Raw genomic sequence first — 24603 nt, 5'->3', positions numbered from 1 at the left:
TGTGTTGTGGAGGGGTGAAGAATGGAAAGCGGCTGTGAGTGAGCTTTTTTTTTACGGTCAGAAATGGGTTTGAATTGATTGATTTGAAAATTTGATTTAAAACTGTTGACTTTTAGAAATGAAAAATAACTTAAGGAAGAAAACAAAGAAAGTCAAACTAAAATAGTCTATGCAACTTACGTCTTCGGTTCCTCCATCCCGCCGAGGGGCATGCCATCGATTCCGTTCTCCTGCAACCGGTCCGCCGCCTCGGAAAGACTTTTCGTCAGCTTTCGACCTCCGTTGCTGGCACCGTTGAGCCCTCCGTTCGTTTGCGCTCCCTGCGAAACCATTTTCACCTGCCGAAAGAAGGGAAGAAGGAGAAAGAAATGTGAAAAACCGCTTGAATACAAAATAAATCACGAAATTCGTTTAGTGGCTTCCATAAGGTTTTTTGTGTTGCCAAAAGTTGGAGGAGTGTTCTTCTTTCTGCTGAAAAAGCTTGTGAATTTCAAAAGGAGAGCATCCCTTTCATGATGGCTTTAAGATAAACTTGAACGGAGCCACCAGAAGGCGGCAGCGCGGCGTGTTTGCATAAAAAATCATGAAAATATTTACTATAAATCAACGCGGATGGGGTTGAACTTCAGTACCCAGTTTACATACAGACTCTCCCTCACATACACGCAAACATACTATGCTCGATATAAGCCGCTTTTTATGGCTTTGGTAAATTCCGATGCTGAGTCATGGCCGGAACATGTGTGAGAATATGAAAAGCACCGCCCTTCCCTCTGCATCTTGGTGAGGAAAAACATGAGCTTTAAAAATGTCGATGTGCGTTAAAGTCGAGGGGGGGAAGGCGAAATTGAGTTAATAAAATTCAAATTCAAGAGTAAGCAAATTTCACTTTCGTGCAGCGAGTGGAAATTTAATTATGGAAATTAATTGGAACTTAATTAGATTCCACTGCGTGCCAACAAGCGTAATCATAATCAAATCAAAATGCCTCTTCGAGTTGGAACGATAATTCAGGTGGTTGTTAATTAACTGTTTATCACTGTTTTAATAACAACAAAATGAGCAGAAGTTTTTTTTTTATTGGATTAGTTTTATAAGAGTTGCTGCACAAAAAGTGGCAATCACAAACTTTAAATAATCAACTTATTTTTATTTTTATAGGATAGGTGAATTTCAAAGTTTGACTGAAAAATTCTCAACAAAATTGGCCGATTTCAACCAAAAACAAAAGGATAACAATTTAAACTACGAAATCGAAATAGTTAGGGCTAGTGAATTTCACGGCAAAAATCGAAATTTCACGGCATGCCAATTACAAAACATTGAAATTTCAAGGTACTCTAAAAACTGCTCAAAATTATCTTGATAATGTTTTCTTTTACCAAAATTATGAACAGAAAAGGGTTAGCGGTAGTTCTAGACACATTTTTTTAATCTTGGGAAAATTTGAAGAATTTCCGACTGTTAAATTTATGATTCTGCATAGAGATTTTATAAAATAATTTGCTAAAATACCTCCAAAACGAAACACTTCCTAAACCTCGAATGCATCAAAATTAGAATAATTCAAATAAGTGCAATTAAGTGATTTTTGCTCCCCTAAACTTCAGCAATAGGGAAATTAAAGTATTTCAATAAAGTTCAGGCAAATCTTCATAAATAGCATTTTTTTTAAATTTATTTATAATTCCAAAAAAAACAAAAATACTTTGCAAGATTGTTAATCAATTTGAATTACAAATTTTATAAAAAAAATGGATTTAAAAACATAATTTTTATTCAAAAGTGTTTAAATATTTATTCACAATATTTTAATGGGTCTCTATCACTCAAGTATCGGACTAACATTCCCATCCACTTTTCCGTGACCCTACCACTGGTCGTGGCCGGCGCCGGTATTGATCAGCATGATAGGGGTCTTTGAGATGCCCTGGTCAATAACGAAGTAGCAACTGCGGGTGGGCACCTATGCTTATGCTTATGCTTATAATTTATATTCAAAATATTTAAATGCAATAAGTTCATCATTAGTTTAACATCGTTCAAAAAATAAAACAAACCTTTAAAAATTGAAGAGCCTTTTTTGGCGTTTTTCTCAAAGTAGTATTGATTAATGTTCTATGAAAATATTTATGAACTTTTTTGAACAAATAATTTTCTCTAGAAATGTTTACAAAAAACCATGTGCAATTTGTTGAATATTCTAAAGAACAATATTTTTAAAACAATGCTCATGAAATAATTTTAATTGAAAACTGCTTTTAAAATTCTTGTTAAAAATCATGTGAAGTGTTTGAATTAAAAAATTCAGCTTAAATGCACTGGTTAGCGATTACTCAATTGAATATTGCAAATTTCGTAGCATTTCACGGATTACGTGGCTTCCGTGAAATCGCGAAAAATCACTCGCCCTACAAATAGTGTTTGAAATGCATGAAAAAATAAAAATGCTGTTCAGTTGTTCTGCAAGCATTAGTTTCCAAAATATCTAAGAATTGACAAAAAATATATTTTTTGCGGCGCGGCTCATCGGAATTATATAAAAATTTAAAACATTTTTAAACAAGACCAACCATGCAAAATAAGAGTATCAATGCAGGAAAATGTATTTGAGATTGTTTTCAGTTGATCAGACTTCTATTTTCATGGAAATTTTGAAGTTTTTTATGATAAATATTTGTTTTGCCCCCTGATTTTTCAAACCAATTTTGAAGGGGGCCCAACATAAGCTTTGAAAAATATTAACAACGGACTTAATTTAAAATAAAATTTAAAATAGAATCGTAATTAACAGATTGTTTGATAAAATGCCCCCAATGTTTGATAGTGACCATAAATTACCATTTCTGTTTTTTTTTAATTCACAAATTTGCTATAAAATTGTCCAAGAGGCATATAAGATACTTCTAGTTGCTGAGCGACTTAAAGGTAAAGAAACAGGAATATTAAAGTTTTATAATTATCTCAGATATCTCTTCAACTAATAGTCCTATTTGCAATGTTAAACAATAAAAACTTGGGTTAAACTGGAAAAGTAGAAATCTTAAACATTTTTAAAGATAACATTATTCAGATGATTTTTAAACGAGTAGAGGGTAAAGATCAAGGAGTTCATCGAGTTCATCAATCTATTTTATAAGTTTAACAAGTTACAGAGCACACTATCAAATTTCCATCGCGTTGATTTAACTTGGCCAAATTAGGACTTTCAAAATACATATATTCGAATTCGATTTTTGAGTTTTTGAAATTAAAAAAGTTACCTAAATTTTCTTTTCTAAATATATAAGTAAACTATTGAATTATACTTATTTTTATTTTCAAATAAACATTTAAAATTGACGAATCTTCGCCCAATATGTGATAGTTTGATCTATGCAGAGATGAATTGTCGTGTCACTCGTTTTTAAATACTTGTGATCTTAAAATTTTCACATCTCAATTCGTTTTTGACTAATGCAATAAATTTTAAATAACGAACAGTTTATTTTTATATCTTAAAAAAGTTGGACCGATTATGACGAATTTTATCTCTTATCTAAACTAAATGACTCAAAAATTAATTAACATTTGATGCCATTGATTTAAATTGATGGGCAAACTCAATTTAACCATACCTACGAGTCAATATAATCAAAATACATTTTAAAAGATTGGCTGTTATAGTGCTGTAATTTTGAATTTTACTTTTGTTAATATTCTTTGAAATAATGAATTTTAACTAATTTAACTAAATTTTACAGGAAGAGTTAATCATACTTATCATTGATCAAAGCGTGATACTTGTTCAACTAACTGCATCAACATTCATCGATGGAAGTTCCCTTCCTGCCAATTCTAAAGCACACTTCAACACATTACCAGCCTACCCTTCACCCAAGGACTATCTAGTCGACACCGTTCAGTTCGATTGGGCCTGATTGCAGCCACGTTGGCCTACTAAAAAGTAATTCCTATAATGGTCATCATTCACGTCATCACCATATCGACGACGCGGCGGATGCTGGGCCCGGCTCTGCCCTGGCCTGTTCAGATGTAATTACCATTAACAGTTACTGGCGCTGGAAAGCCATTTAGCAGCCATTGAAATCTTTTGATTTATGGCAAATGGCGTTTGCATCCTTTCGGTTGGTCGTGTTTTTCAGGTTTTTTTTTCAAGTGAATGAAAACACTCTAGAGGTAAAGCTGTTGAGATAATGTAATGATCATTGAATGAGATACATCAATTAAAGCATTTTTCGTTTTTTTTCTCTGGTCCATCCAGTACATTAAAGTCTCGCCTTTGAATAGATTTTCCACTGAATTGAGGTTCTGCGAAGGCAATTTTCCAGCTCAATTGGCCGTGTTTCTGAAAGTGGACCCAGATCCCGGGGAAAACTTTCAAATGAAGGCACTTGTCGGTTGATTATTTGGCCGAGAACATTCATTCAATTTAAAGATTGGAAAGCATTTTCCAATAAAATTTCAGAAGATATATGGAAAACAAAATGCTTCAGATTTCAATCACACTAAGAATCGTTCGATAGATTAAAAATTAAAAATATTCAAAAATTAAATTGAATCATTAAATCAGGCAGACTAAAGATCCTCTTGTTTAAGTATTTTCGTTAGCCATACTTGTCAACGGCCACAAATTGCCTAACAGCTACACCCAACTTTGTCATGGGTGCTCTCCACCCAAAATTTCCCGGAAGCCCCCAAATTGCCCCACTGGCACTGACTCCCAGACAACAGTTGCTAGTGACAGGCCAATTTGGCTCCGCTAATCTAACGAATTTGTGGCGGTCCAAGCCGGGGTGGGCGTGTGGTGTCAAGTGCAGCCAACAAGACACAACCTTTTCGCTGATTGTTATTAGGGCACTGGTAGGTCACCAGATGTAGGTGGACCGATAAGATTGCTAGCTTTTTTCTCGTAAGTCTACGACGTCGTTAGATAAAGTGAGGGCGTTATTATGTGTGGTGTGTTTGCGATAAGAAAACGACCTAAACTGGATAATTAAAAGGATAAAAAAGTGTGCTATTCAGAGGATTAGGCATTACGACTGACTAAAGTTGGGAAACCGCACAAATCATTGACACTTGTTTTCCAATTGTCATTTTTGTATTTATTGGTAAAATATAGAACAACACCATGCTGTACAATTTGGTTAAAATTTATAATTTTATTTATCATTTATTTTTATCTTTTTTTAAACTATTTCAATAATTTTTCCAGAGTTTAAAACAAAAACAAAAACAAAAACAAAAACAAAAACAAAAACAAAAACAAAAACAAAAACAAAAACAAAAACAAAAACAAAAACAAAAACAAAAACAAAAACAAAAACAAAAACAAAAACAAAAACAAAAACAAAAACAAAAACAAAAACAAAAACAAAAACAAAAACAAAAACAAAAACAAAAACAAAAACAAAAACAAAAACAAAAACAAAAACAAAAACAAAAACAAAAACAAAAACAAAAACAAAAACAAAAACAAAAACAAAAACAAAAACAAAAACAAAAACAAAAACAAAAACAAAAACAAAAACAAAAACAAAAACAAAAACAAAAACAAAAACAAAAACAAAAACAAAAACAAAAACAAAAACAAAAACAAAAACAAAAACAAAAACAAAAACAAAAACAAAAACAAAAACAAAAACAAAAACAAAAACAAAAACAAAAACAAAAACAAAAACAAAAACAAAAACAAAAACAAAAACAAAAACAAAAACAAAAACAAAAACAAAAACAAAAACAAAAACAAAAACAAAAACAAAAACAAAAACAAAAACAAAAACAAAAACAAAAACAAAAACAAAAACAAAAACAAAAACAAACCCAAACCCTAACCCAAACCCAAACCCAAACCCAAACCCAAACCCAAACCCAAACCCAAACCCAAACCCAAACCCAAACCCAAACCCAAACCCAAACCCAAACCCAAACCCAAACCCAAACCCAAACCCAAACCCAAACCCAAACCCAAACCCAAACCCAAACCCAAACCCAAACCCAAACCCAAACCCAAACCCAAACCCAAACCCAAACCCAAACCCAAACCCAAACCCAAACCCAAACCCAAACCCAAACCCAAACCCAAACCCAAACCCAAACCCAAACCCAAACCCAAACCCAAACCCAAACCCAAACCCAAACCCAAACCCAAACCCAAACCCAAACCCAAACCCAAACCCAAACCCAAACCCAAACCCAAACCCAAACCCAAACCCAAACCCAAACCCAAACCCAAACCCAAACCCAAACCCAAACCCAAACCCAAACCCAAACCCAAACCCAAACCCAAACCCAAACCCAAACCCAAACCCAAACCCAAACCCAAACCCAAACCCAAACCCAAACCCAAACCCAAACCCAAACCCAAACCCAAACCCAAACCCAAACCCAAACCCAAACCCAAACCCAAACCCAAACCCAAACCCAAACCCAAACCCAAACCCAAACCCAAACCCAAACCCAAACCCAAACCCAAACCCAAACCCAAACCCAAACCCAAACCCAAACCCAAACCCAAACCCAAACCCAAACCCAAACCCAAACCCAAACCCAAACCCAAACCCAAACCCAAACCCAAACCCAAACCCAAACCCAAACCCAAACCCAAACCCAAACCCAAACCCAAACCCAAACCCAAACCCAAACCCAAACCCAAACCCAAACCCAAACCCAAACCCAAACCCAAACCCAAACCCAAACCCAAACCCAAACCCAAACCCAAACCCAAACCCAAACCCAAACCCAAACCCAAACCCAAACCCAAACCCAAACCCAAACCCAAACCCAAACCCAAACCCAAACCCAAACCCAAACCCAAACCCAAACCCAAACCCAAACCCAAACCCAAACCCAAACCCAAACCCAAACCCAAACCCAAACCCAAACCCAAACCCAAACCCAAACCCAAACCCAAACCCAAACCCAAACCCAAACCCAAACCCAAACCCAAACCCAAACCCAAACCCAAACCCAAACCCAAACCCAAACCCAAACCCAAACCCAAACCCAAACCCAAACCCAAACCCAAACCCAAACCCAAACCCAAACCCAAACCCAAACCCAAACCCAAACCCAAACCCAAACCCAAACCCAAACCCAAACCCAAACCCAAACCCAAACCCAAACCCAAACCCAAACCCAAACCCAAACCCAAACCCAAACCCAAACCCAAACCCAAACCCAAACCCAAACCCAAACCCAAACCCAAACCCAAACCCAAACCCAAACCCAAACCCAAACCCAAACCCAAACCCAAACCCAAACCCAAACCCAAACCCAAACCCAAACCCAAACCCAAACCCAAACCCAAACCCAAACCCAAACCCAAACCCAAACCCAAACCCAAACCCAAACCCAAACCCAAACCCAAACCCAAACCCAAACCCAAACCAATTCAAGCAAAACATTGTAAAACGTCCTATCTCATTTTTCAAAACATTGAGAAAAACAAGGATGAAATCTGCGGTTAGTTTTTCAATTCCTATTTCAAACATATTTGCTAAACTGTGGATATTATTATTATAAAACTCGTGAAACTAGTATTGTTATGCTTCCCCGTATTGAATATAACGAAAACATTTAATTATTGCTGGAAAATTAATGATAAAACTACATAGGTCTCAAAAAAAAAGTTGGCAACATGTGGGAACGGTTAAGCCCTTTGCAATTTAGCGCCTTTGTAAACATTGCCGTGTTTCATTTTCCATGTGGGCCATATGCCAAACGGCCAAACACGACGGCAGGCTTTGTTTTTGTTATTGTTTTGTTTTTTGGCCTCGCAGACCAAACCAAAACGAATCGAGCTTTCGCGTTGGGCCTTTTTCTTTAAAAAATATTTTTGCTCGTTTTTTGTTAAGTTAACTGTTAATATCCCGGTTTTTCGCATTATTTGTATTTTTGATCGAGTTTTCCTTCATTCCAAAAGGTAGGTTCAAAGTTTTAGTGATTCGAAGTACATAAAACAGTTCTTATTTTACAGAAAAGTGCGTGATACTTTGATGCCAAAAAAATGTCCACAAACTCGGATGATTATGGGCGGTAGGAGCTTCAGATATTCCCTGGACATAGCATGAGGACAACCCGGCCAGAATGACTTCTTCGAGGAAACACATTAAGTCATCTGTGGACGGAATATCGTCGTACGATCTTGATGGCAACGATTGGTGCAATCCAATATCTGAGACGTAGGTACCAAGCCGCCAAATCGGATGGCCATCTCCGTCGAACCTATGTTGCCTAAGGGTCGATGGCACCGACGACTTGACCGAGACCCAGGGAAAATGGAAAAGGTTACTATTCTTCCGGTGCGGAACTATTTATCCAGTGAGTGTTTTCGTCGGAACGAGATAGCGACACGGAATAGCAAATAAGAGAAATGAATCACCCCTAATAACAAAAAAAATATTTGGCTAATAATAAACATTTGAAAACTTTTGGCGATGTGTTTCGTTTTCGTATGTTTAAAAAAAAACTAGAAAATTAATAGAATGATAATGCGGCATTGTCTTGAGGGAGTAGGAATCAGCCAGAGTTAACGGGGAATTTTTATTTTGAATACATTTTTGATAGTGGAAGAGTTAGTTCGTTGATTGGAGACGTCGCGGATGGCATTGGAACGGAAATGGTTTGTCAGTCGTCCGGATCGTCGTCGAGGTGGCGGTGAGCAGTTGCCGGCGCTGACTTGTACGGGCCGCCGCTGCTTCCGGTAGCAGATTCTCTCTCCTTCCGAGGTGCCTTTATTGTTCACCACCAACAGCTTCCTCCTTCTCGTAGGCGAAGCTGGCGTCCGAGGCTAGCATGTTCTTATTATAAACACTGACGCATCCACCGTTCCACGCCGATCGATGCTCCGTGTCGGGGTTCGTGTCGTCGGCACTCGTTTGGTCACTTCCACAAAATTTTCACGTGAAATAGTTGAAGAAGCGGGAACAGCCAGGATTGTGTTGCTGATGAGGTTTGAGATCTGAAAGAAGGATCCAAAAATAAATATAAACGTAATAGAATCTGCACTTTTAAAATTGTCCACTCACCCGATATCTCAGCTTTCCGAAATGCTGGCGAATGACGTAGATGTGTTCCGTGGCCTCGATACACCGTTCCGTCCCGACCGCTGGCTGTTTCGCACCAATTTGAAACAAAGGGCCACACTTTGTTTCGGTGTTTGTTTTGGAAGACAATGTTTTTGTCCCTGGGTCTAACACGATTCCAAAACAAAACAACCCAGTTTCCACATTGGCCCTTAGAAGTAAAGGGTCTATGAGGATTTTGATTACAAACAAAATATCATTGGCTTTGGTCTTTTGTGAACTGGCTTATTTTTCACTTAAAACTCACTTTTTTATACTTTTCTCGATATGTAGCGATAGTTTAAGACTCTTAGACTTGTTTGCAGCGAAAATCCGGTCTGTTTACATTTTTGACTTTGGACCTTTTACATTGTTTTGCTTGAATTGTTTTTTTTATTTTTGAATTTAAGAATTTGTGTATTTTTGTATGACAAAGTTGTGTGATTTTTTTTGTTTGATGTAGTATTCTTAAAATTACGTTTAAGGGTACATGAATTATCAAAATTTGTTTTGTAACCAAACTTTGTTCAAAACCAAATAACAAACAACCACTTCAACGACCTACTAAACATCCGTTAATTAAAGCTTCCCAGCGCTGCAGGCAAAAAGGCACATTGTTTCCAGTACTCCCCAAAAACAGCTCTCCACTTCCCCCGACTCAAAAACATCGCAACACCATCAAAACAAAAACAAACGATAAATTTCAATTAAATCCAAACAATTCCCAGAAGAGTCCCCTTCACTCCCTCTCTCACTCACCCTGTGAATCGTCCGCGGACTCAGCGACAGGTGGTGTGCCGCCTGGCCGGTTTGGCCCTTTTTCCCACCCAGATGGACCTCGGTTTGGGTGGCCTGCGTTTTCATGGCACTTCGTTTGTGTTTCTCCACCACCAGGACTTCCTGCTGCTGCTGCTGCTGCTGCTGGAGTTGCTGTTGTTGCTGTAAATGTTGTTGCTGCTGCTGGGACAAAAGTCCAACGCCGGGTCCAACTCCCACTCCGATGGCGGCCGGCGTCAGCAGGACTCCACTGCCGGGAGGTAGCTGTTGTGGTTGCTGCTGGTGTTGATGGAGTTGATGGTGGTGTTGATGCTGGTGTTGCTGGCTGAGGAGTTGTTGTTGCTGCTGCTGGTGAAGGTGGTGCTGCAGGTGTTGCTGATGGACGTGCATGTGCTGTTGGTGGACTGTCGGCGGTTGCTGAAGGATTCCCGGTTGTTGTTGCTGCTGCTGCTGTTGGTGCGTGGGTTGCTGAAGGATTGAGTGCAGAGGAGTGCCCCCGAACTGGGCGGTGGCTGGAAGTTGCTGCGTGGACAGCGTGATGGCAGGCTTCTTACCACCGATCAGTCTTTCTTGGCTGCGGGCTGCGGCCAGCCGGGACAGGGGTCGCCCGCCCATGGCTTCGTCGAACGAGGTTAGCGTGTAGGAGCGGGCGAAGCTGACGTGTTTGGTTCTGTGGGAGGGGAAAAGAAGAGTTGAGATCAATTGACGGTTTATTGATTTAATTTAGAAAAAAAGTACATTCATGGTTTTTGGAAGTTTAAATTTGTAGACACATTGAGATAATATATGAATAAATAGTTGCTTTTAAATAAGTTTGTTTATTTTTCACAGTTATTTTTAGATTTTGAATATTACTCTAAGCCTTTCTACTCCACAATTCAAATCTCGGCAGACCAAAACCAAAAAACCTCACCACAACCTCAAAACATGGCCAACAAACATCACAATATTGTGTGGCTTTTGGCGCCGTACACCACCTCATGAAAATAACGAAATTTCCCGAATCAAGTGAGAACGACAGCTGGCTCATATGGCAATTGAAAATGTATTCCCAGCACATTTCCATTCACACCCACACATTCATACACTTCAATACTCACTCAACACTCGCACAAATTGAGTTAGGCTTGATTTGATTAAATTTTGAACAGCGCTCTGAATTGAATTCTCATTTGATGATATCTTGAATGTTTTGCCACCCTGTTTCGATCCCCCTCCCCCCCACGAGCTTTGAAGTCCCATTCGGAAAAGTCGAGCAGGAAAAGTGTTTTCCCACCACCCACAGTTTTCCCCCCGCGGAAAATGTCACCCAGCCGAGTTGTTTGATTGTTTGGTTATGGCTTTGATGGATGATTGTGGCGAGAATCACACAACTGGCAACACTTCAAAAAGTTACGGAAAAGTTGGCACAAAAACACAACCAGAACTAAAAATTGTGTAGGCAGAACCAGTTTTGTCGGGCTCGAAAAGGGTTTTCCATGAATGAAACATGAGCATTTGACTGTTTTTTGCCCTCTCTCGAGTCTCAAGTGGTTTCGAACGTGGCGATGATTGTCGGCATTGATTTGTTTGGTGAAGGGGCACTTGTTGAGTTTGTTTAAAATAATGAACCATTTGAAGCTGAATCGTTGTAGCGTTTGGTTTGAATTTTGGCTTGTACAAAAAAAAAGGTTTTTAGCTACAAAATTAATCCTTATTTATCTCCGGATCTTGAACACTTGAAAGCAGAGTCTTATCACTGTCTATAACTGTTAGACACCACTCAACTCAAAGCGTGTCGTAGAACTTTCCAAATCCCTAAATCCAGCAGAACCGTTCCAGCTGGTTGCCAATTTCCAGAAATGTTGCTTCTTCCCAACAAAACATTCCTAAATGGCATCGAATTTTCCTCTCGGCCAAGCCAGCCGGAAAACTCGGCACCCAAATCGACTGGAAATTAATGAGCTTTTCTTTCGCCATCGCGTGTTCCCCACGCCCAAATATAATACTGATCTAATGATGATGGTGATCCGTCGCGCAATCTCTTCTTTGCTAGACGTTCTCTAGAATGTCTAGAACGTGTGGGTGGTTGCTAGTCCCACCACCCACGTGGTACGTGATCCCCCCTCTCCTATTTAAGAGGAAAAACTGTGCCACAGAAATCAAGAAGAAATCGATAAGTTTGAGGCTAACAAAGTTTTTCCTCGGAAACGACCTCGACCAAAAGCAATAGAAATCTGTTAATTGAAGTGGAATGTGAATTAATTCGCCCACGCTTTTCGGAGAAAAGGAAGGAAAATCAATTAAAATATTGCTTCTTTTCTCGTTCCGGTTCCGGACTGTTGACCGAGCGTTTTATATTGAGGAAACTTTTTTTATTGCGTGGCAACTACTTAGGAAGCATTTGTTTTGTTGCGTTTTACGCACATTGGAAAAAATAAGCAGGAATTTCTAAAATTTTGTCATGAGAACCTTGAAATTCACTTCACTTCACTTCACTTCACTTCACTTCACTTCACTTCACTTCACTTCACTTCACTTCACTTCACTTCACTTCACTTCACTTCACTTCACTTCACTTCACTTCACTTCACTTCACTTCACTTCACTTCACTTCACTTCACTTCACTTCACTTCACTTCACTTCACTTCACTTCACTTCACTTCACTTCACTTCACTTCACTTCACTTCACTTCACTTCACTTCACTTCACTTCACTTCACTTCACTTCACTTCACTTCACTTCACTTCACTTCACTTCACTTCACTTCACTTCACTTCACTTCACTTCACTTCACTTCACTTCACTTCACTTCACTTCACTTCACTTCACTTCACTTCACTTCACTTCACTTCACTTCACTTCACTTCACTTCACTTCACTTCACTTCACTTCACTTCACTTCACTTCACTTCACTTCACTTCACTTCACTTCACTTCACTTCACTTCACTTCACTTCACTTCACTTCACTTCACTTCACTTCACTTCACTTCACTTCACTTCACTTCACTTCACTTCACTTCACTTCACTTCACTTCACTTCACTTCACTTCACTTCACTTCACTTCACTTCACTTCACTTCACTTCACTTCACTTCACAAGAATTTTAAAATTTTTAAGAATTTTAAGAATTTTAAGAATTTTAAGAATTTTAAGAATTTTAAGAATTTTAAGAATTTTAAGAATTTTAAGAATTTTAAGAATTTTAAGAATTTTAAGAATTTTAAGAATTTTAAGAATTTTAAGAATTTTAAGAATTTTAAGAATTTTAAGAATTTTAAGAATTTTAAGAATTTTAAGAATTTTAAGAATTTTAAGAATTTTAAGAATTTTAAGAATTTTAAGAATTGTAAGAATTTTAAGAATTTTAAGAATTTTAAGAATTTTAAGAATTTTAAGAATTTTAAGAATTTTAAGAATTTTAAGAATTTTAAGAATTTTAAGAATTTTAAGAATTTTAAGAATTTTAAGAATTTTAAGAATTTTAAGAATTTTAAGAATTTTAAGAATTTTAAGAATTTTAAGAATTTTAAGAATTTTAAGAATTTTAAGAATTTTAAGAATTTTAAGAATTTTAAGAATTTTAAGAATTTTAAGAATTTTAAGAATTTTAAGAATTTTAAGAATTTTAAGAATTTTAAGAATTTTAAGAATTTTAAGAATTTTAAGAATTTTAAGAATTTTAAGAATTTTAAGAATTTTAGGAATTTTAAGAATTTTAAGAATTTTAAGAATTTTAAGAATTTTAAGAATTTTAAGAATTTTAAGAATTTTAAGAATTTTAAGAATTTTAAGAATTTTAAGAATTTTAAGAATTTTAAGAATTTTAAGAATTTTAAGAATTTTAAGAATTTTAAGAATTTTAAGAATTTTAAGAATTTTAAGAATTTTAAGAATTTTAAGAATTTTAAGAATTTTAAGAATTTTAAGAATTTTAAGAATTTTAAGAATTTTAAGAATTTTAAGAATTTTAAGAATTTTAAGAATTTTAAGAATTTTAAGAATTTTAAGAATTTTAAGAATTTTAAGAATTTTAAGAATTTTAAGAATTTTAAGAATTTTAAGAATTTTAAGAATTTTAAGAATTTTAAGAATTTTAAGAATTTTAAGAATTTTAAGAATTTTAAGAATTTTAAGAATTTTAAGAATTTTAAGAATTTTAAGAATTTTAAGAATTTTAAGAATTTTAAGAATTTTAAGAATTTTAAGAATTTTAAGAATTTTAAGAATTTTAAGAATTTTAAGAATTTTAAGAATTTTAAGAATTTTAAAAATTTTAAGAATTTTAAGAATTTTAAGAATTTTAAGAATTTTAAGAATTTTAAGAATTTTAAGAATTTTAAGAATTTTAAGAATTTTAAGAATTTTAAGAATTTTAAGAATTTTAAGAATTTTAAGAATTTTAAGAATTTTAAGAATTTTAAGAATTTTAAGAATTTGAAGAATTTTAAGAATTTTAAGAATTTTAAGAATTTTAAGAATTTTAAGAATTTTAAAAATTTTAAGAATTTTAAGAATTTTAAGAATTTTAAGAATTTTAAGAATTTTAAGAATTTTAAAAATTTTAAGAATTTTAAGAATTTTAAGAATTTTAAGAATTTTAAGAATTTTAAGAATTTTAAGAATTTTAAGAATTTTAAGAATTTTAAGAATTTTAAGAATTTTAAGAATTTTAAGAATTTTAAGAATTTTAAGAATTTTAAGAAGTTTAAGAATTTAAAGAATATTAAGAATATTAAGGGTTTTAAGAATTAAAAAAAAGAATGTTAAGAATTAAGAATGACATTAATCAATTTTATTTTTCGGTGCGTTCCATGGTTAAAACAGAATGTTTATGTCTTGTTGTCTTACCAAACCAAAACAAACCATTGGCACTATTGACAGATTCCATTATCAACAGCTTATCAGTGGGCGCCAAACAAGCTTGCGTTCGCCAATTGACAAATCCTCTTCCCCTCTGATAAGCTTCTCACGTGTAGAACAAGTGCCATCACCTCTTTGGCCCATTCTGCAGCTTATCGAAACTGTCCATGCAATATCGTCGTGTAAGCTCGAATTCAGATAAAGCTGGACGATGGGCTTTTCTGCCAAAAATAGGCTAAAAACGTCGAAACCAACACAAAACGAAAGACACTTTCAAAACATTGCTCTCGTTTTGGAAAATGCCTTCAAATCCTGGTGGGCAAACGTACGTTTCCGTGTCGAGAATCCAGACAATGATAAGAGTTGTCAATTCTCGAGAGCGAAACACCCTCAAGCTTAATTCCGTGTTGTGTCTGCTCCAGTGCAAAAGTGACCAGCGCCGGACAAAGAGGTCGAACGATTCACGACTCTTCCTCTCAGCAGGACTTTGTTCTAGTATTTCACGCATTGTGTCAGATTATTGTTGAGGTAGAAAAGACAAGGTTTCAGTCCTGGGACAATGTGGTCCTCGGTGCCCCGGGTAACGTTCTCCAATGGACGCCAAATTCCGCAGATCGGGCTGGGAACGTACTTGGTGAGTACAGCCCTTGTTCGCTTTTATTTCAACTCGTTTTTAAGTCCAAATGCCTAATTTCGTTTCGATTCAATCCCCGTGCAGACACGTGGCGAGGAAGGCATTCGCGCGATTAAACAGGCCATCGACATCGGCTACCGGCACATTGACACGGCCTTCCGGTACGGCAACGAGCGTGAAGTTGGCTGCGCCGTCCGGGACAAGATTGCCGAGGGATTTGTCGCCCGGGAGGACCTCTTCATCACGACTAAGGTTTCAAACTATTGCATCGGGGCGATGTTTGACGGGGCTAATGTGTTTGCATTTTGCGTGTTTTCCCCTCTCCCCTCCTCCCACAGCTCTGGAACTCCTTCCACAGTCCCAAGCACGTGGCCGAGGCGTTTGGCCGGTCTTTGGCCAATTTGAAGCTGAGCTACGTGGACCTGTACCTGATGCACATGCCGATGGCGTTGGCATTCCGGGGATTCGACGAGGCGGATCTCATTCCGTACGACACCCAGGGGAAGGTCGCCTGCTCCGAGGTGGACTTTTGTGACACCTGGCGTGCGATGGAGCAGCTGGTGAGGGCCGGACAGGTACGCAGCATCGGAGTGTCCAATTTCAACCGGGCCCAGTTGCGCCGGCTGCTGGCTGTGGCCACAATCCGTCCGGTGACCAACCAGGTCGAGTGCAATCCGGGCATCAACCAGAAACCACTGATCGAGTTCTGCCGGGGCGAGGACATCACCGTGACCGCTGCCAGTCCCATGGGCCGTGCCAACCGGAGTGACTCGTCCAGTGGGGTGACAGCGGACGTGCTGACCGATGCCGGGGTGGCGAGGGTTGGGGCAAAATATGGGAAGAGTAACGCACAGATTGTGCTGCGTTATTTGGTGAGTGTTTGTAAGAGTTAATGTCCGTGGTTTCAAAACTAAAAAAAAATAAATTCTTTAAATTTTCATATCCTTCAAATTCTTCAAATTCTTCAAATTCTTCAAATTCTTAAAATTCTTAAAATTCTTAAAATTCTTAAAATTCTTAAAATTCTTAAAATTCTTATAATTCTTAAAATTCTTAAAAATTCTTAAAATTCTTAAAATTCTTAAAATTCTTAAAATTCTTAAAATTCATAAAATTCTTAAAATTCTTAAAATTCATAAAATTCTTAAAATTCTTAAAATTCTTAAAATTCTTAAAATTCTTAAAATTCTTAAAATTCTTAAAATTCTTAAAATTCTTAAAATTCTTAAAATTTTTAAAATTCTTAAAATTCTTAAAATTCTTAAAATTCTTAAAATTCTTAAAATTCTTAAAATTCTTAAAATTCTTAAAATTCTTAAAATTCTTAAAATTCTTAAAATTCTTAAAATTCTTAAAATTCTTAAAATTCTTAAAATTCTTAAAATTCTTAAAATTCTTAAAATTCTTAAAATTCTTAAAATTCTTAAAATTCTTAAAATTCTTAAAATTCTTAAAATTCTTAAAATTCTTAAAATTCTTAAAATTCTTAAAATTCTTAAAATTCTTAAAATTCTTAAAATTCTTAAAATTCTTAAAATTCTTAAAATTCTTAAAATTCTTAAAATTCTTAAAATTCTTAAAATTCTTAAAATTCTTAAAATTCTTAAAATTCTTAAAATTCTTAAAAATCTTAAAATTCTTAAAATTCTTAAAATTCTTAAAATTCTTAAAATTCTTAAAATTCTTAAAATTCTTAAAATTCTTAAAATTCTTAAAATTCTTAAAATTCTTAAAATTCTTAAAATTCTTAAAATTCTTAAATTCTTAAAATTCTTAAAATTCTTAAAATTCTTAAAATTCTTAAAATTCTTAAAATTCTTAAATTCTTAAAATTCTTAAAATTCTTAAAATTCTTAAAATTCTTAAAATTCTTAAAATTCTTAAAATTCTTAAAATTCTTAAAATTCTTAAAATTCTTAAAATTCTTAAAATTCTTAAAATTCTTAAAATTCTTAAAATTCTTAAAATTCTTAAAATTCTTAAAAATTTTAAAATTCTTAAAATTCTTAAAATTCTTAAAATTCTTAAAATTCTTAAAATTCTTAAAATTCTTAAAATTCTTAAAATTCTTAAAATTCTTAAAATTCTTAAAATTCTTAAAATTCTTAAAATTCTTAAAATTCTTAAAATTTTAAAATTCTTAAAATTCTTAAAATTCTTAAAATTCTTAAAATTCTTAAAATTCTTAAAATTCTTAAAATTCTTAAAATTCTTAAAATTCTTAAAATTCTTAAAATTCTTAAAATTCTTAAAATTCTTAAAATTCTTAAAATTCTTAAAATTCTTAAAATTCTTAAAATTCTTAAAATTCTTAAAATTCTTAAAATTCTTAAAATTCTTAAAATTCTTAAAATTCTTAAAATTCTTAAAATTCTTAAAATTCTTAAAATTCTTAAAATTCTTAAAATTCTTAAAATTCTTAAAATTCTTAAAATTCTTAAAATTCTTAAAATTCTTAAAATTCTTAAAATTCTTAAAATTCTTAAAATTCTTAAAATTCTTAAAATTCTTAAAATTTTAAAAAATTATTAAAAATTCTTAAAATTCTTAAAATTCTTAAAATTCTTAAAATTTTTAAAATTCTTAAAATTCTTAAAATTCTTAAAATTCTTAAAATTCTTAAAATTCTTAAAATTCTTAAAATTCATAAAATTCTTAAAATTCTTAAAATTCTTAAAATTCTTAAAATTCTTAAAATTCTTAAAATTCTTAAAATTCTTAAAATTCTTAAAATTCTTAAAATTCTTAAAATTCTTAAAATTCTTAAAATTCTTAAAATTCTTAAAATTCTTAAAATTCTAAAAGATCTAAAAATTCTAAAAATTCTTAAAATTCTTCCAATTCTTAAAATTCTTAAAATTCTTCAAATTCTTCAAATTCTTCAAATTCTTCAAATTCTTCAAATTCTTCAAATTCTTCAAATTCTTCAAATTCTTCAAATTCTTCAAATTCTTCAAATTCTTCAAATTCTTCAAATTCTTCTAATTCTTCAAATTCTTCAAATTAATTAAACTCTTCAAATTCTTGAAACTCTTCAAATTCTTAAAATTCTTAAAATTCTTAAAATTCTTACAATTCTTAAAATTCTTAAAATTCTTAAAATTCTTAAAATTCTTAAAATTCTTAAAATTCTTAAAATTCTTAAAATTCTTAAAATTCTTAAAATTCTTAAAATTCTTAAAATTCTTAAAATTCTTAAAATTCTTAAAATTCTTCAAGATCTTATTTTTGTCATTTTTGTCAGTTTTGTCATTTTTGTCATTTTTGTCATTTTTGTCATTTTTGTCATTTTTGTCATTTTTGTCATTTTTGTCATTTTTGTCATTTTTGTCATTTTTGTCATTTTTGTCATTTTTGTCATTTTTGTCATTTTTGTCATTTTTGTCATTTTTGTCATTTTTGTAATTTTTGTAATTTTTGTCATTTTTGTCATTTTTGTCATTTTTGTCATTTTTGTCATTTTTGTCATTTTTGTCATTTTTGTCATTTTTGTCATTTTTGTCATTTTTGTCATTTTTGTCATTTTTGTCATTTTTGTCATTTTTGTCATTTTTGTCATTTTTGTCATTTTTGTCATTTTTGTCATTTTTGTCATTTTTGTCATTTTTGTCATTTTTGTCATTTTTGTCATTTTTGTCATTTTTGTCATTTTTGTCATTTTTGTCATTTTTGTCATTTTTGTCATTTTTTGTCATTTTTGTCATTTTTGTCATTTTTGTCATTTTTGTCATTTTTGTCATTTTTGTCATAAAAAATTCTTAAAATTCTTAAAATTCTTAAAATTCTTAAAATTCTTAAAATTCTTAAAATTCTTAAAATTCTTAAAATTCTTAAAATTCTTAAAATTCTTAAAATTCTTAAAATTCTTAAAATTCTTAAAATTCTTAAAATTCTTAAAATTCTTAAAATTCTTAAAATTCTTAAAATTCTTAAAATTCTTAAAATTCTTAAAATTCTTAAAATTCTTAAAATTCTTAAAATTCTTAAAATTCTTAAAATTCTTAAAATTCTTAAAATTCTTAAAATTCTTAAAATTCTTAAAATTCTTAAAATTCTTAAAATTCTTAAATTCTTAAAATTCTTAAAATTCTTAAAATTCTTAAAATTCTTAAAATTCTTAAAATTCTTAAATTCTTAAAATTCTTAAAATTCTTAAAATTCTTAAAATTCTTAAAATTCTTAAAATTCTTAAAATTCTTAAAATTCTTAAAATTCTTAAAATTCTTAAAATTCTTAAAATTCTTAAAATTCTTAAAATTCTTAAAATTCTTAAAAATTTTAAAATTCTTAAAATTCTTAAAATTCTTAAAATTCTTAAAATTCTTAAAATTCTTAAAATTCTTAAAATTCTTAAAATTCTTAAAATTCTTAAAATTCTTAAAATTCTTAAAATTCTTAAAATTCTTAAAATTCTTAAAATTCTTAAAATTCTTAAAATTCTTAAAATTCTTAAAATTCTTAAAATTCTTAAAATTCTTAAAATTCTTAAAATTCTTAAAATTCTTAAAATTCTTAAAATTCTTAAAATTCTTAAAATTCTTAAAATTCTTAAAATTCTTAAAATTCTTAAAATTCTTAAAATTCTTAAAATTCTTAAAATTCTTAAAATTCTTAAAATTCTTAAAATTCTTAAAATTCTTAAAATTCTTAAAATTCTTAAAATTCTTAAAATTCTTAAAATTCTTAAAATTCTTAAAATTCTTAAAATTCTTAAAATTCTTAAAATTCTTAAAATTCTTAAAATTCTTAAAATTCTTAAAATTCTTAAAATTCTTAAAATTCTTAAAATTCTTAAAATTCTTAAAATTCTTAAAATTCTTAAAATTCTTAAAATTCTTAAAATTCTTAAAATTCTTAAAATTCTTAAAATTTTTAAAATTCTTAAAATTCTTAAAATTCTTAAAATTCTTAAAATTCTTAAAATTCTTAAAATTCTTAAAATTCATAAAATTCTTAAAATTCTTAAAATTCTTAAAATTCTTAAAATTCTTAAAATTCTTAAAATTCTTAAAATTCTTAAAATTCTTAAAATTCTTAAAATTCTTAAAATTCTTAAAATTCTTAAAATTCTTAAAATTCTTAAAATTCTTAAAATTCTAAAAGATCTAAAAATTCTAAAAATTCTTAAAATTCTTCCAATTCTTAAAATTCTTAAAATTCTTCAAATTCTTCAAATTCTTCAAATTCTTCAAATTCTTCAAATTCTTCAAATTCTTCAAATTCTTCAAATTCTTCAAATTCTTCAAATTCTTCAAATTCTTCAAATTCTTCAAATTCTTCAAATTCTTCTAATTCTTCAAATTCTTCAAATTAATTAAACTCTTCAAATTCTTGAAACTCTTCAAATTCTTAAAATTCTTAAAATTCTTAAAATTCTTACAATTCTTAAAATTCTTAAAATTCTTAAAATTCTTAAAATTCTTAAAATTCTTAAAATTCTTAAAATTCTTAAAATTCTTAAAATTCTTAAAATTCTTAAAATTCTTAAAATTCTTAAAATTCTTAAAATTCTTAAAATTCTTCAAGATCTTATTTTTGTCATTTTTGTCAGTTTTGTCATTTTTGTCATTTTTGTCATTTTTGTCATTTTTGTCATTTTTGTCATTTTTGTCATTTTTGTCATTTTTGTCATTTTTGTCATTTTTGTCATTTTTGTCATTTTTGTCATTTTTGTCATTTTTGTCATTTTTGTCATTTTTGTCATTTTTGTCATTTTTGTAATTTTTGTCATTTTTGTCATTTTTGTCATTTTTGTCATTTTTGTCTTTTTTGTCATTTTTGTCATTTTTGTCATTTTTGTCATTTTTGTCATTTTTGTCATTTTTGTCATTTTTGTCATTTTTGTCATTTTTGTCATTTTTGTCATTTTTGTCATTTTTGTCATTTTTGTCATTTTTGTCATTTTTGTCATTTTTGTCATTTTTGTTATTTTTGTCATTTTTGTCATTTTTGTCATTTTTGTCATTTTTGTCATTTTTGTCATTTTTGTCATTTTTGTCATTTTTGTCATTTTTGTCATTTTTGTCATTTTTGTCATTTTTGTCATTTTTGTCATTTTTGTCATTTTTGTCATTTTTGTCATTTTTGTCATTTTTGTCATTTTTGTCATTTTTGTCATTTTTGTCATTTTTGTCATTTTTGTCATTTTTGTCATTTTTGTCATTTTTGTCATTTTTGTCATTTTTGTCATTTTTGTCATTTTTGTCATTTTTGTCATTTTTGTCATTTTTTGTCATTTTTGTCATTTTTGTCATTTTTGTCATTTTTGTCATTTTTGTCATTTTTGTCATTTTTGTCATTTTTGTCATTTTTGTCATTTTCGACAATTTTGGTAATTTTGGTAATTTTGGTAATTTTGGTAATTTTGGTAATTTTGGTAATTTTGGTAATTTTGGTAATTTTGGTAATTTTGGTAATTTTGGTAATTTTGGTAATTTTGGTAATTTTGGTAATTTTGGTAATTATGGTAATTTTGGTAATTTTGGTAATTTTGGTAATTTTGGTAATTTTGGTAATTTTGGTAATTTTGGTAATTTTGGTAATTTTGGTAATTTTGGTAATTTTGATAATTTTGGTAATTTTGGTAATTTTGGTAATTTTGGTAAATTTAGTTTTTCAAGTTTTTCAAGTTTTTCAAGTTTTTCAAGTTTTTCAAGTTTTTCAAGTTTTTCAAGTTTTTCAAGTTTTTCAAGTTTTTCAAGTTTTTCAAGTTTTTCAAGTTTTTCAAGTTTTTCAAGTTTTTCAAGTTTTCAAGTTTTTTAAGTTTGTCAGGTTTTTTAAGCTTTTTTTGAATAGCTTGGAATGACATTTGATTTAGTTTTTCATTTTCATGATTTTTTTAGTTTTTTCATGTACTGAAATACATCCTTCATATTTTTCAATCATAATCAAATTGTTTTTATTTGATAAATGAAGTTTTCCTAGTTCCCAAAATTGTTCAAAAGCCATTTTTTTTATTACTCTAACGTCTGATTAATCTCCCTTCTCCCCCTTCAGCTTGACATCGGTACCATCCCCATCCCGAAGCCCTCGAACCGGGCCGAGACCCTGGAGAACATTGACATTTTCGACTTCCAGCTGACGGCGGAGGAAATCGCCCTGATGGATGCGTTCGCCACCGGAAAGCGTGCCGTCCCGTTGAAATATTACAGCCACCATCGGGAGTATCCATTTGGGGGTGGTGATGATGATTAAAACAAAGCAGAAGAAGAAGAAGACGAATGTTAATGAGAAACTTGCTTGTTGATTGATGGTGTGAATTGAACCCCGGCTGTCAAAGCGATTAGCGAAATTGTGAAACACACACACACACACAGACACTTTTTGATCTGACTTTAGTTGTGCGGGGTGAGGGCAAAGTTCAACGTCGTGACTTGAAAGTGTAAACGGGGGTTGGTTATTGGAAGTGATTCGTGGGATGATTGGGAAAGTTTAACATTAATTACGAATTGTTTGAAGTTGGTTGGTTTCTGTTTCAAGAATGGAGTTCGAAGTTTCTTGGCTTTTGATACGGTTTGAATTGTTAATTTAGATGAAATAAATTCTTGGATAAAATTCAATTCTTAGAGATTACAGAAACTTCTGAAGCAATATTAGTTTATATCCAAAATTCTCAGACTTCAACTCGAATGATCTCGTTCAGCGAAGCGAATGATCTCGTGGGTAGAGTACCTTCGTCAAACCTAAAAGTCCCCCAGTTGTATGGCTTCTTTCATATAGTGTCCCGTCATATCATAACGAAGGAAAATTGAAATTTCACCGTCTACGAATCCCTTTGCTTCCTCAGGGGAAAACTTAAAAGCTTCACCATCGCCCGTCAGGAATCTCGCACAGTCAACGCGTGTCAACCCGTTGTCCTCCGGTCTGACAAGCCATTAAACCCTCTTTCAACTCCGAGCTTTCCCTTCTTCGTGTTTGGATCAAAAATCGAATAAATATCCGCAACCCAAACCGCCCCTCGGGGGTTCGCCCGCTCAAAACTGTCATGTTATTACATCATTTTCGCATTGCAGCAGCAGCAACATTCCTATCCACCACCCACTCTTTTCATCGGAAAATTAATTGAGACGATACGAGGTTTAATGGCGATGAAAATTCTCTCCGCTTTCAGTTTGCCATTTTCTGAACCCTGAAGGGGTGCCTTTTCCCAAGGGACACCCAGCCAACATGAAAAGTGGACAGTTTGGTACCAAAATGAGACATTCCTGGGATGGTTTTTGTTCGCATTTCGGGAGGGACAAGATTGGACATAACTTGAGTCGAGTGGGAGTGGCGATAAGAGCTCGGTAAAATGGCAATTAATTGCTGCTTTAGTGCACGGTGATAAGGGTTAACATTAAGCGAAGCTATTATTTAAAGTTGACATCACAATTGAGTCACGAGTCATCGTTTAATCAAATTTTAGTAATTATAGAGTATTGCAAACAGAGTTATGCATCAGTGTGATTTTCAAATGGCTTCCCCACCAATAAATTCAATGTTTTGTAGAATGAAATCAGTTTAATAGCGACTTTTTTTTAGTCTTTCAAAAGGTTTGGCATTTGATAAATTAAAAATAATCAAACAGCAAATTGTAAAAATCTAGCAGACTTTTGACATTATTTTATCAGGAACCGACCGAGGAGATGAACCGATAAACCAGCAGTTTGTGACAATAATTTCTCTTTTTTTAACTGCTAACATTTGATGATAATTTTCTTTTGTATTGATTTTGCACAGAAATGAGTTCCATCTGTTTGAATAAAAAATCAATTAATGTGATTGATCTCGATTGTTCATTTGTTGCATTGAAATTGACAAATGTTAAATATTTATTTGTGTTGTGAAACAAATTGATTTTTAACTGTTTGCATCATAACCAAAACTCATTACAGATTGAATTTGGAGAAGTTTCTGGTATCAAAATGACAGTCAAAATCAACAATATTGATGACGAACAAAAAGAAATCAACATGTATAGTATTATTTCCGAAAAATATTCATATAGATCCATCTGCTCATTTTATGGGTGGTCATCAATTATGTGCTTTCATATGTTCATAGGATCTGTTAAAAAAAACTCTGGGTTTAAAAAGAATGCTTGATGAGAATCAAGCACAACCGAAATTTATTTCAGAGAGTCTATGAAGCCAAAATTGTATTAAAAACCACTATTTTTTTCAGAGGAATAGATGTTTCGAACGGGTTTTTTTTTTAATTATATCAGTAAACCCAGACTATTGAGACCATCAGTAAACCCAGACTATTGAACCACTGATTGTCTCCACCACACATAAAAAAA

At 31.9% G+C, this 24603-nt stretch overlaps 2 protein-coding genes and 1 long non-coding RNA gene across 10 annotated transcripts in view; 1 reads left to right on the top strand and 2 right to left on the bottom strand.

The window, feature by feature from the left end:
* LOC120419474 (uncharacterized) overlaps positions 1-24603 on the bottom strand; it is a 402142-nt gene that overhangs the window by 33150 nt on the left and 344389 nt on the right. For all 8 annotated transcript variants that reach the window (XM_052708548.1, XM_052708549.1, XM_052708550.1 and 5 more), the window contains 2 exons: positions 9825-10512; positions 181-338 (listed from right to left, as the gene is read on the bottom strand). In XM_052708548.1, the coding sequence (XP_052564508.1) occupies positions 181-338; positions 9825-10512 (846 nt within the window). The remainder of the gene's footprint in view (positions 1-180; positions 339-9824; positions 10513-24603) is intronic.
* Positions 8526-9534, bottom strand: LOC120419475 (uncharacterized). The gene is made up of 2 exons (XR_005605727.2): positions 9030-9534; positions 8526-8962 (listed from the first exon to the last, which is right to left on the bottom strand). It is a non-coding gene; the product is annotated as an uncharacterized LOC120419475 (long non-coding RNA).
* Positions 15097-22997, top strand: LOC120419472 (1,5-anhydro-D-fructose reductase-like). The gene is made up of 4 exons (XM_039582158.2): positions 15097-15323; positions 15408-15575; positions 15662-16195; positions 22320-22997. The coding sequence occupies exons 1-4, from the start codon at positions 15249-15251 to the stop codon at positions 22515-22517; spliced, it is 975 nt and encodes a 324-aa protein (XP_039438092.1). The 5' UTR covers positions 15097-15248; the 3' UTR covers positions 22518-22997.

Source organism: Culex pipiens, chromosome 2 (assembly GCF_016801865.2).
Source record: "Culex pipiens pallens isolate TS chromosome 2, TS_CPP_V2, whole genome shotgun sequence".
NCBI lineage: Eukaryota > Metazoa > Arthropoda > Insecta > Diptera > Culicidae > Culex > Culex pipiens.
Note: the sequence above shows the minus strand (reverse complement) of the source record. Positions and strands in the feature narration are given on the sequence as shown.